The sequence below is a fragment of the Hibiscus syriacus genome, unplaced genomic scaffold (genome assembly GCF_006381635.1).
Source record: "Hibiscus syriacus cultivar Baekdansim isolate YM2019G1 unplaced genomic scaffold, ASM638163v2 tig00110443_pilon, whole genome shotgun sequence".
Taxonomy (NCBI): domain Eukaryota; kingdom Viridiplantae; phylum Streptophyta; class Magnoliopsida; order Malvales; family Malvaceae; genus Hibiscus; species Hibiscus syriacus.
The window spans coordinates 2,007,552-2,020,925 of NW_024062739.1; the positions used below are offsets into that span (position 1 = coordinate 2,007,552).

Below are 13,374 nucleotides of genomic sequence, written 5' to 3' on the forward strand. Positions count from 1 at the left end.
AAATTCAATAGTTGATTTAATCGATACGAAATTGATTACCACTTGACTAACAATATTGATAAAATTTATTAGTTTTTGATTTTGAACGACTTGACCTTTTCTTGTCGAGCTGAAATTTCCTGAAAATTCCGATTTTGCCATCATTGCCACGCCTTGTAATTAGAACATGAAGTTGAAAGGAAACTACACGGTGCACACTCAATTAATAATAGTAAAAGAGCTTGACTTGATATACAAGTCGTCTTCTCCTCAATCAACAGTAAAAAAAAAGTTTTTTGGTTTCATTTCTCATTCCCGATTTGTTCTTAGGTGATACTAATTCTGTCACGATTAAAGCTTCTTCTCTGCTCTCTGGGTTTCTCTGGTGATTTTCAAATACGCTTTCTTCAGAGATAAGGAGCTTTAACTTCCTGCTCTTGTCTTCCATTTTTTATGCTTTTAGTTCCTTTGTTCAAGCTGATAGTGAAATAAAATGAAGGAAATTGTGAAATGTAAGACACGAGTTTTCATTCTTTCTTTCTTTCTTTCTTCTTCTTTTTTTTTTTTTGGGTAACTTAAGCTTTTGTTTGAGTGCTTTTGCTTTAATGGGTGCCGATTCAACCTATAATCAGAGGCCTTTTTCCATGTTAAATTTCAATATTTTGTGATTTTAGTGGTTGGAATTTAGTTGTTCTTGTGGATAGGGAAGGATTGATATGGTAGGATTCGAATAATTGCATGAACTGACCGAGGTAAACTCTGGGTTTATCAATTGTTTCATATTTCGAATTATTTAACTAGTCAAGGTGATTATAAGGGAATATTTCAGAATCTTTCTCACAAATTGACAACACTAATTGCAGATACAGCTGCTCGAATTATTTGACTAATCATAGTAGGACATTACTGGGAAATGAACTTCAGGTTTCAGGTTTCAGGTTTTCTTTGTTTTTATCATTATTGGTCAAAGAAGTGGTTGCCTGAACAGGATTTCGATTTCTAAAATATGAACGGCACAAACATTTCGATGCCTGTCGCTGTGATAGATTCATCTTCCCTTCCTTCGGTAAATTCGGCATGTTGTTGTGTTGATTGTGTTATATATTGCTTGCTGACAGGTTGCTCAAAGGGAGAAATGATGCTTAATAAAGTCCGATGATTGATTTCTATTTGGGAGCAGTATTTGTTCTTAGTACCTAACATTATTAAAGAATTAGAGAAGAGAATCAATTGCAATGGTGATGGAACTTATACCAATCGGAACCATCTTGGCCGTGGTAACAAACCAAGTGATTAAAACAGCTCAGGCTGCGAAGGATATCGTGATCGAGAAGGAGAGTTTCAAAGTCCTCTCGAAGTATCTCTTTGACATAGAGCCTGTGTTGAAGGAGTTGCAGCTTCGACAGTTAAATGATTCTCAAACAGCAAGACTAGCTCTTGAGGCTTTGGAGGCAGATGTCAAGAAGGCGAATAACTTGGTCGAGAAATACAAAAATAGGGGTCGTTTCTACTTGCTCGTCAAGTGCCGGCACATTGTTAATGAGGTGCAAGAAGTCACAAGGGATATCGGAAGGTCTTTGGCTGCATTCTCTTTAGTGAATACTGAAATTCTTTCTGGTATATCCGATCAGGTCAATAGACTACAGAGTGAGATGCAAAAGGTAGAGTTCGAGACTTCACATTCTCAACTCCAAATCGTTGACAGGTTAAACCAGGGTCTTAGGGATCAGAAACGTGACCAATGTTTCGCGAATGATATGCTGGAAGAGATAGCAAGGGCAGTTGGGGTACCCGTGGAGCCTTCTGAAATTAACAAGGAGCTAGCAAGCTTCAGAAGGGAAATAGAAGAAGCTGGCAATAGGAAAGAAAGAGCCGAAGTTTTCTTCTTGGAACAAGTTATCGAGCTACTTTCTCAAGCAGATGCAGCAAGAGATTATGAAGAAATGAAGAAGCAGTATTTTCAAAGGGCTCAGGTTATAGAACGATATGATACGCAGAAAGAATACATCCCTCCACTTAAGCCTTTCATTTGTCGTATAAGTGGGGAAGTAATGGATGATCCCGTTAGCCTTTGCACTGGTACTACGTGTGAGAGAGCTGCTATTGAAGCTCGGTTTGACTGTGGGATGAAAACTGATCCTGAAACCGGAGATGTTCTCGAAGATACTTCTTTGAGATCTAATCTTCCACTCAGACAATCAATAGATGAGTGGAGAGAACTGAACTATTGCCTTAAAATCAGAGCTTCTCAGGCAAAGTTGTCATCAGGTGTTGATTCAAAAGTAGTGGAGGCCCTGAACCAAATGCAAGATCTTATCAGAGAAAATTCTATAAACAAGGATTGGATATCCATAGGAGGGCTCACCGATAGTATAATTTCTATCCTCGGAAGTTCTCGCAACCGAGAAGTCAAGAAGAAGATTTTTATCACCTTGAAAGATATGGTGGAAGGGCACGCAAGAAATAAGGTAAGAATACGTACACCATGTACTTTTCACTCATTTTCGGTAATTGTCTAAATGCATATGAATACATTCATTAACAATTCGTACTCGCATACAAATGCAGATACCTACATATTTATAGTTTGCACGCCTGAAATTTTGATGGAATGTGGTATGAGATAGCCATTGGAGGGATTTGCTGACTAGAATTATTTCTGGTTTCCGAACAGACCCTAAATTAGATTTGATTCACTGTATGCTGGATTATTTACAACTAACCATTCTGATAAAAACTCATTGCCTTGCTTTTTAGTAAATTAGATTCATGGTTTTCTCTGTGTATAATCTTTAGATTACTTTGTAAAGGAAAGAGTTGAATCCTTTCATTACTGACTATGTTCTTTTAAACAAAAAATTGTAGGAAAAAGTGATCGAGCAGCAGGGGTTTGATTACATTGTTCCATGTTTAGGCCGTGATCCGAGCATCTCAATGGCTGCAGTTGAATTGCTATATGAGTTATTGCAGGACAGATCCAAATGGAATGTTTGTTTTTGTCGCCAACTCTCTCTGCAAAGCAGTGCAATTCTTTTTCTTGTTACCCTTCTAAAGGGTCCGGTCAGGCAATCGGCAGACTATGCCGAAAAAATATTAAATAAACTTTTTGATGTTGATGAGGATAACATTTCTCGAGCTGCCAAGTCAGGGTGGTATTATAAACCACTGATTGATCGAATCGTTCAAGGTTGGAACCCTTTTATGTATACTTTTTTAAACAGCTTGTCATTTTATTGAATGATTCTATTTGGAATAATATTACAAGTGCAGTGTATGTTGATACCTCCGATTATATTTCAGGGCCAGTGTCTTCAAGGATGTCAATGTTGAAAGCATTGGTTATCATGGATTTGTATGATTCAAACTTAAAAGTCCTAGGTGAGGAAGGCATTATACCTCCGTTGCTTTCAATGGTGGCATCCGGCAATATTGAACTGAAGGAGTTATCGTTATCAGTTCTTGTTAAACTATCCGGTTGTCGTGCTAATAAAGAGCTTATTGCTGCCGGTGGTGGTGTTCCTGTTGTTCTGAAGCTAATGTTCTCTTCACATGTGTGTACAATTCATGTAGTCAAATGCTCCGAAATTGTTGAGAAACTTTCTTCTGAAGGCGACGGAGTCAAATTTTTTGTTGACGAAAACGGGGTTCAACTTGAATTGGAGCCAATAATCACTCAATTGCTGGCTTTGCAACAGAATACCAACTCATCGAACAATTTCCGAAAGCCTGCATTGCGTGCGCTGTTAGGAATATGCAGGTCCGAAGCCCGATTGATCAAGACAGCTGTTCTTACTGCCAATGGCGTATCTTTAGTCCTTCCTCTTCTTGATGATCCGGACTCGGAAGTAAGAGAAATTGCCGTAAGCCTTCTCTTCTTATTTTCTCAACAAGAGTCGCAAGGAGTCATAGATTACCTTCTTAAGCCGAAACGGTTGGAGGGTCTTGTGGGGTTCCTCGAAAATGACTGTAACATTGATGTCAAAATGGCTGCTGCCGGTCTATTAGCCAACCTCCCAAAATCTGAAGTATCACTAACTAAAAAATTGATCGAGTTGGATGGACTTCCCGCAATTATAAATCTTTTGAGATCCGGGACGATGGAAGCTAGAGAACAGGCTTTAAGTGCTCTCTTTAGGTTCACAGATCCCGCAAATGTCGAGTCGCAACGTATCGTGGTCGAACATGGATCTTACCCGTTGCTCGTAAACTTCCTCAAAGTTGGTTCAGTAACAGCAAAGGCAAGAGCAGCAGCTCTCATTGGCTACCTATCGATGAGCAGTCCTAAGCTCACTGTCGCATCCGAAAGAATCAGCTGCTGGTGTTTTCGGATATCTCGTCTTCCCGTATGCCCTGCACATGGTGGTATTTGCAAGGTAAACACTTCGTTCTGTCTGTTGGAAGCAAACTCGCTGCCATACATAGTAAACCTCTTACATGACAAAGTCGAGGCAACTGCTTATGAAGCAATCCAGACACTTTCCACATTGGTTCAGGACGGCTGTCTCCAGAGAGGAGCCGTCGTCTTGCATGAGGCTAGAGCGATAGAGCCCGTGTTAGATATTTTGACATGGGGAACGGATTCGCTGAAAGAAGCGGCACTCGGTCTCCTGGAGAAGGTTTTTGCGTCGAAAGAAATGGTGGAGACCTATGGAACCAATGCTAGATACCTTCTTGTTGGTCTAACTGGGGGAAATGTTCACGGCGACCATCCAGGGAGAAAGGTTGCTAAAGTCTTATCGCTTCTTGACCGGTATTCAAAATCGTCGACATCTATTATTCCGGGACTATTTTGATAAAAATCTATCATAACTGAAACAAAGAACTCATCATGCTTTGTGATGCAAATCTCCTCTGGCATACGATTATTTGTGAATACCATTATTTCATGATACAAGGGAACAGTCTTATTTGATGATAGGGGGGCAGAAGTCTTTGTTTGTTTGTCTTTTTTTTAAAAGGGTAAATTACAAACTTCATCAATCATTTTTTTAATCATTAAACTTTAAAAATTTTAAACTCTTCTTGAGGATGGGAATAACATATCTCTGTTTACATTTAATCCAACAATGGACGACGGAGATGGGAGAACAAGAAATCAAATCGAACAACGATATATTCATAGAATTTGTAGTGTATTCCAGTTAAAAAGACTTTGAACTAAGTGTAATTTACACCATTCTTCACTGAATTATATTTCATCTCCTATTATTCTCACTGTACTTTCAATTTTTCTATATTAATCACTTAACTTTAGAATTATTCATGTTTTGATCACTCTAATTTTTTTTATTATTATTTTTATATGATGTGATATTTTTCATTATTTAATATAAAATAATTAAAATTATAAAATAAAAATATACTGTAATCGAATGTCACCGTCGATCATAATAAATGATGGTCATTTGATCTTAAATTTTATATCATTTCATCATCCTGAGTCCAGATCTGTCACTGTCACGTCAAAATGAGGCCAGATTGCTTGCATGATTCCTATAGGGCAACCTATTAACCCCAAACAAGAAAAGTGCATGGCAATGCCACCAAGGTTTACCATTAGTTGATTTCGTGTTTAGGGTTATTTATTGCAAACCATTTCTTCCTCAATTTCAGTGACCCAAAAATCTTTAGCCCCCCACGCCACCTTTACCCCCAACACCTACTATAAAAATATCATTATCTTTATTCTGTTGGTGTGATTCAAAATTATGACAATTTTAAATTTTTAAAAAAATTAAACGGGTTTTTAAAAAAGTAAATAGATATAGGTAGGATGGACAGTGACGAAACTTGGTGACAGTGACGAAATTTGGTGATAGAATTTGAGGGGTCAACTTAAAATTTTAAAAAATATTAGAGGTTTAAATTAAGATTTTTAAAAATTTTGAAAGGTTTAGTTTATATTTTTTTTCCAAAAAAATTAGGGTTTGACTACAATTTTTGAAATTTTAAGAGACTTAATGAGAATTTTCAAAAATTATGGAAGGGGTTCAATTAGATCATTAAAAAAATTAAATTTAATTTGAATTTCTAAAAATTTTGAATGGGCAAATTGAATTTTTAAAAAATTAAAGGATCAAAATTAGAATTTTTTAAATTTGGGAGTCATGGCGCCCTCTAATTCATCTTGTGTTCCGCCCCTAAAGATGGATTAAAGGAGTATTGAGATACGAAATATTTTATAAGAATTTTAAATTCTCATATAGTTTATATATTTTATTAATACTTTTAATTTTATCCTTTTAGAATTTTATATTTTTACACCCTTAAATTTTTAATATAGCTTCCTAACTATGTATCTCTGGGTATTCGTCCATAGATATAGGGTTATCATTTTATGAATTAGCAGTGAAAAATTAATACTTCACAAATATGTTTATTTAAGTTTCATTTGACATATTTAAATGATCTTAAACCTTAATATTTAAACTCTAAATCTTATATCCTAAAATATAAAACTATAAATTTTAAATAGGTCACATGACAATATTATTCTTAATATATAAATAGAATATTAAAATGAAAATTTTATTATTTTATTTTTCATGAAATTTTGTTTGGGTTGGGGGGGATAGAATAATTATTAAAAGATTCTAGTTTATAGATAGGCGATTATGAGTAGGATAGAATAATTATGTTTTGAATTTTCAACAAAGCCTCCAAGTTGATACGTAATTTCAATTTTCAACGATTAAAAATGATTCAAATTCCATAAACACCCCTGTATTATGCCGTTTTAGTTAATTATAACCGATTAATTGAATGGCTCGATTGTAAGTTATTAAAATATAATAACTCATTTATAAATTTATTAATAATAGAGTGACATGTAATGAGTTCACCTTCTTTAATTTGGTTTCAATTTAATGTGGCATGACATATTTAAATGTATATAATATAGAGTGTCACTCTAACTTAGCATATAGATTACTATCTCTATTTGATTTTAATATCTATAATGAGGTTTCAACTTTCAAATTAAAATCCTAACTGTATTTTCTAGAAAATTTTGAGATAGTATTATTTATATTTTTGAATTAATTACTAGTATCTAATCTATTGATTGACTAATCGAGTTTGGGTTTTACAGAATCTCTTATAAGGGCAACTCTCCCAATCCAGTTTGTTTCATTCACAATTATCATGATTCGAATCTTTGATATTGATTAAAGAGTCTAGTGTCTCATCCACTAGACCAATTGGTTGTTGATATGATATATAAATTTTGATTTAGTGTAATTAGATATATAAATTTTTTATCTTGATTCAATTGTATGAAAAGAAATTGATTTTAATTTAGTTATATGTATTTTAAAAATAAATATATTAATTTATTCACATATTTGATAAGTATAATTATTTGAGTACACAATATTTAAAAAATAAAATGATGCCATGTCAATAACAATTTTGGTAACTTGAAAATGAATGAAATAAAAAAATTGTGTAAACTATAAGTCTAATACTTAGACTATCACTTTTGTTATGTTTTTTGTATCAATTTTTTTTAAATCATACCTAACGTTTATTTTAAGTTTTAATTTGGTATCCGTCGTTAAAAGCATAACGGTGATATTGACGTGGCATGACATGTTATTTTTTAATATTTTTTTTTTTAAAATTTTCACGTCAACAGTTAAATAATATTTTTTAATCAATTTCATTTAATCAATAGAATGATGACACACAAGTTGTCTATTTTTTTAACTTTTTATATAATGATTAATAGAAATTTGATACTTTTTTATGAATCGTTGTATATTACATAGTAGATTTAATTTATATTCTTTAATTTGATCCTTTCAAGTCTATGTTAATTTAGTTAGAATTAAGATTGAAATTAAATATATATAAAAGATCTAGAATTGACCAAAATTAAAGTACAAAAATTTAATCCATTCTATTAAAAGAAATTCAATCTACAACTTATACATAGTACATAAATAATCACTAATTTTTTAAATTTGAACTAAAATAATTAATTTTAAAATTTTGTTCACTAAAATTATTCTTTTTATAATCACTTATATTTAATTTATTGATTTTAACAGTGGGGCTACTCTTTTTGAAGATGGAAATAACATATCTCTGTTCGCTCTCCATTCAACGATGGACAACGGGAATTAGAGAATAAGAAATCAAAGCGATAAACGCTAGATTAATAGAATTTGGAGTGTATTCTAATTAAAAAGGAGGATGAAATTAGTTTAATGAAAAATTTTGGGACTCACGTATCGTTGGAGATAACTTTCAGAAATTCAAAACGATATCGTTTTAGTGTAAATTATTGTGTCATTATACAATTTATAATTTAGCTGTGGAGTAATCAAAATATGAGCATTGTCAAGATTAAATGATTAAATTAAAAATAATAATCTTTTTAAATTTAATAGTGATGTTGACGTGGCATGGTGTATTATTTTTTAATATTTTTTAATTTTAACACTAATAATTAAATAAAAATTTTAATTAATTTTATTTAACCAATTAAATGATGACACACAAATTATCCAATTGTTTAACTTTATATACAATAATTAATAGAAATTTGAGAAATTTCTATTTACCATTGTTTATTACATAGTAGATTTAATTTATATTCTTTAATTTGATCATTTCAAGTCTCTGGTAATTTAGTTAGAATTGACCAAAATTAAAGTACAAAAATTTAATCAACGTTATTAAAAATAATTAATCCACAATTTATACATAGTACATAAATAATCACTAAAATTTTAAGCTTGAACTAAAATAAATAATTTTAAAATTTTGTCCACTAAAATTATTTTTTTTATAATCACTTATGTTTAATTTATTGATTGACTAATTAGAACGGGGTATTGTAGAGACATTTTCGGATCAACCCTCTCAACTCAGTTTGCTCAATTCACAATATTAGAATTCAAACCCCTAATCTTGTTAGAAAGATTTCACATTATGTATGTTATCAATAACTAAGAAAGATTTTGAATTAATATCATTCGTTGTAATTATCTCGTATCATTTAAAATAAATTATTTTTTAATATGTTAAGTTGTTCAACCAAGTATACTTTACCCAAAATTAATTATATAAGTGCAAAAATGGGGTTTTCTAATTCCCTTAAAAAAACGAAGTGTAGTTTCCCGGTTAGCAAATTCAATGCCAAGGTGTGTGTTAACAATTAAAAGTTCGTTGGGGTAGTTGTATCCTTCCATCTCTCCCCCAAGCTCTTTAAATTCTCCCCTTTTAACTCTTTTTTTCCCACACTTTCCTTCGTTTCCTAGGAAAATCCGAACCAAAGTTTTCATTTTTCTCGATTCCGATCAACTTTCCGATCTGGGTTTTGCTCGAAACTTGTTTCACAGCAAAAAAAAAATGGCAGAAGAGAGTAGAAAAAGCATGAATCCCGACCCAGTTAATGTTCAAACTACAGATTCATCAAACGAAAGAAGATCAAACAATAATCTCCCGAATTTTCTTCTTTCAGTAAGATTAAAATACGTAAAGCTCGACTACCATTATTTAATCTTCAACGCCATGTATCTAATGCTGGTGCCGCTCTTATGCATTGCTTCGGCTTATCTCTCGACGCAGTTCATGGATTTGGTTCAACTATGGGACCAGCTCAAGTTCAATCTGGTCTCGGTAACCCTATGTTTAGTTAGGCCTTTTGAATTTCTTAGCCACGCTTTACTTCACCAGCCGTCCCGGAAAGTTTACTTGGTCGATTTCGCTTGTTACAAGCCGGAACCGGAGCGTATTTGCACCAGGGAAATCTTCATGGAGAGATCTGCTTTGCCCGGGAGTTTCACCGACGAGAACTTGGCTTTTCAAAAGAAGATACTCGAAAGCTCAACTCAATGTTGATAATGATAATGCTCAAATTAGGTTATCCCACTAGCATTGTAAATATGCTCAAAATTGTCATTTCTTGATAATGCTCAATGTTGATAATGATAATGATAATGCTCAATCAACTAGTATTGAATATTGATAATGCTCAATTCACTAATATTGAATGTTAATAATGCTCAATTCAATAATATTAAATGTAATAATGCTCAAACCACTAGTATTGGAAATGACAATTTTACTCTCAATATTTAGCCTATAAATAGTGGGCAATTTGATTCATTTTGAATCATCCTAAGCAAACATTTGCTTTGAAAACACTCCTCTCTTTCGAGTGTTGTTTGAGTTGAGAGAAGAGCAATACCACCGAGTTCACTCTAGTTTTCGGGTGTACGAATTCTTGGAGAGCCGTGTTAACCTCGGGGGAACGGTCTGTCTACTGCAGCGATTACACACATCAGGGCGAATTCTTTTCTAAGGCAGTGATTAATACCACGACACGGTTTCTAATATGTTTCTTTTAAATTATAATTTATCTTTCCTGTCAGTGGTAACGGTGTTATTTTGCAGTCTATTTTCCAACACGGTTTAGAGTAGAAGACGTACTTGCCGGAGGCGGTAATGCGTGTTCCGCCGAACCCCTGCATGGCGGAGGCGAGGAAAGAGGCTGAGGCGGTGATGTTTGATGCCATTGATGAGCTGTTGGAGAAGAGTGGTGTTAAAGCCAAGGATATCGGTATCCTTGTGGTGAATTGCATCTTGTTTAATCCCACACCGTTGCTTTCCGCCATGGTTGTCAATAGGTACAAGCTTAGAGGCAACATTTTGAGCTATAATCTTGGTGGAATGGGTTGCAGTGTTGGACTCATTTCTATTGACCTTGCTAAACAACTCTTACAAATATATGGTGAAATTTGGTGATAGAGTTTAAGTAACTTAAATTTTTTTTAAAAAATTAAAGATTTAAATAAAGATTTTTAAAATTTTTGAAGGGTTTGGTTTATTTTTCTCAGAAAAATTAGGGTCTAACTACAATTTTTAAAATTTTGAAAGGTTAAATGATTTTTTTTAAATTAAAGGAGTGTGTTTAATTAAGAAAATTAAAAATATTAAAACTTAATTTTAATTTTTAAAAATTTTGGGGGATAAATTAATTTTTTTTAAAAAAAATTTAAGAAAATTAAAACTTTTAAAATTTTGAGCGGAACATAACCCCTTTAATCCCGTTTGTGTTCCGTCTCTGAGTACATATTGAATTTCATTTTAAATAAATCCGTAATAAGATGAGTTTCGATTATATAATCGGTCGATTCAAAATCAAAAACTCCGAAAATGAAGTATGCTCATGCACAAAATTTCATGTATCTTACCACTTGTGCTTGAGACTGGCAATTGGATCAAGTAGGTGAGGTACATTTAAGAATGAGCACTGATGATGAATTTATTAGGCCAACTAGGTTAAATGAAAGATGAGTATTATTATAATCAATTAAATTCGAAAAGGTTTCGATACTAAATTTCAGCTATATCAATTTAAATAATTAAATTCGAATTCGAATTCGAATTCGAATTTGAACTAGGTGACTTATATGTTATGTTGCTTTTATTACAGCTCCACTCTAACTCATATGCCTTAGTGGTGAGCATGGAGAACATTACTCTGAATTGGTACTTTGGTAACGACCGATCTATGCTTGTCTCGAATTGCCTTTTCCGTATGGGTGGTGCAGCAATCCTTCTCTCGAATAAGTTGTCCGATCGTCGCCGTTCGAAATATCAACTCATCCACACCGTACGCACCCATATGCTACAGCTTTGTCTTCCAACGCGAGGATAACACCAAAAGGATCGGCGTTTCACTCTCGAAAGACCTCATGGCGGTTGCCGGCGAAGCCCTAAAGACCAACATCACCACCTTGGGACCATTGGTCCTTCCCATGTCCGAACAATTATTGTTTTTCGTTACCCTGGTTGCTAGGAAAGTCTTCAAAATGAAGATCAGGCCATACATCCTGGATTTCAAATTAGCTTTCGAGCACTTCTGCATCCATGCAGGAGGGAGAGCCGTGCTAGATGAGCTCGAGAAAAACGTCGAGCTCACCGATTGGCACATGGAGCCGTGAAGGATGAGACTTTACAGGTTCGGGAACACATCGAGCAGTTCGTTGTGGTATGAACTGGCTTACTCCAAAGGGAAAGGGAGGATCCGGAAAGGTGATCGGACATGACAGATCGCATTCGGGTCAGGGTTTAAAAGAAACAGTGCTGTTTGGGAAGATTTGAGGACCATTAATCCAGCAAAGGAAAAGAACCCATGGATTGATGAGATTGATGAATTTCCTGTTTATGTGCCTAAGGTGGCAAGTGTTGCTTCTTCACAAAAAAAAATTCATCAAATGATAGATTTTGAGAGAAAGGGAAAGCATTTGATTAGTAATTATTGAACTGTGATTTATTTTTATTTCATTAGTAATTATTGAACTGTGATTTATTTTTATACATGTGTGTTGATTTGAAGATTTGTTCCAAATTGAAGATCAAAAGAATTCCATATTTCACTCTCCCTAAAGAATTCCACATATATATATATATATAATGATGAACGTATAATTTTATATCAGGATGGAGTCTAAAATCTTTAAAAATATATATTAAAATTTTTATAAAATATAAAATTATAATATAAAAATATAAATCAAATATCTAATATATATAAGTTGTATGTATCCATTTGGTGGGTATTGGTGGAGAAAGCGAACCAACTTCATTGAAGTGATATTGTAAAAACTTTTTTTCCAACTAAAAATTAGGATCTTTTTCACTAATGTTCTACCATTTTTCAATGTTTTACTGATTAGTGGAGGAATATTCTACTTTCTACACATTTTTATTTTCTTGATAATATTTTCTACTAAACAGTTGCACCTTGGACTCATCTAACTTGAAATACTCGTCCTGAATTGAAATACATATAAAATGAAACAATTGATATTAATTTATGTTTATATATATTATGCTATAACAATACTAATCGTTTTAAATTTAATCAATCATTATGAATTTTTTAAATTTTAATTTTCTGTATGATAGATTGTATTTTTCGAGATTTTCTTTTTCCTTTCTAATGTGAGATTAATATTTCTTATCTTTTCGAACCGTGACATCATCTCAAATTTAATCTCGTGACACTCTCGTTTATGGGATATTATCATGATTGTCCACTTTACCTATCCCATTTACGAAGTGTTTAACTTGAAATCAAACAATTAAATAATCACTCTAATGCCACTTGTTACTAGGGATGGACATGAGTCGGTTCGGATTTTCGATTAACCCGACCCGAAAAGTATGCACCCTCCACCCTACTCGACTTTCTGAGATAAAATCCGAATCCGACCCGAAATATTATATTTATTACATATATATTATTTTATTCTATAAAAATATGAATTTAATTGAAAAAAATAATATATAAAAGGATATTAGTGCAATTAACCCTAAATATAAAGGTAAAATTATATATTTTTCTCAGGAGAGTATTTTTCACCTTAAACCCGAACC

The 13,374-nt window shown here is 33.1% G+C and overlaps 1 protein-coding gene and 1 pseudogene across 5 annotated transcripts; both read left to right on the forward strand.

Annotated features, from left to right (window-relative positions):
* The first annotated feature begins 406 nt into the window (after positions 1-406).
* On the forward strand, positions 407-4,872 carry LOC120125824 (U-box domain-containing protein 44-like). 5 transcript variants are annotated; one of them, XM_039144163.1, is made up of 5 exons: positions 457-491; positions 843-910; positions 1,098-2,447; positions 2,845-3,166; positions 3,280-4,872. In XM_039144163.1, exons 3-5 carry the CDS (start codon positions 1,215-1,217, stop codon positions 4,770-4,772), a joined length of 3,048 nt encoding a protein of 1,015 aa, XP_039000094.1. In that variant the 5' UTR covers positions 457-491; positions 843-910; positions 1,098-1,214; the 3' UTR covers positions 4,773-4,872. The 5 variants fall into 5 exon arrangements, with proteins under 5 accessions (XP_039000095.1, XP_039000094.1, XP_039000093.1 ...); XM_039144162.1 differs by lacking the exon at positions 457-491 and adding an exon at positions 536-731 and having other exon boundaries at positions 843-917; XM_039144160.1 differs by lacking the exon at positions 457-491 and adding an exon at positions 536-731.
* A 4,449-nt stretch (positions 4,873-9,321) lies between these two features.
* Positions 9,322-12,271, forward strand: LOC120125808 (annotated as a pseudogene).
* Positions 12,272-13,374: the final 1,103 nt, after the last annotated feature.

Coding starts and splice junctions, on each gene's coding strand:
- LOC120125824 (XM_039144164.1), top strand. CDS start 1,215: ATGGTGATGGAACTTATACCAATCGGAACCATCTTGGCCGTGGTAACA. Junction 2,448..2,844: donor AAGGGCACGCAAGAAATAAG/GTAAGAATACGT, acceptor AAAAAATTGTAG/GAAAAAGTGATCGAGCAGCA. Junction 3,167..3,279: donor GATTGATCGAATCGTTCAAG/GTTGGAACCCTT, acceptor ATTATATTTCAG/GGCCAGTGTCTTCAAGGATG.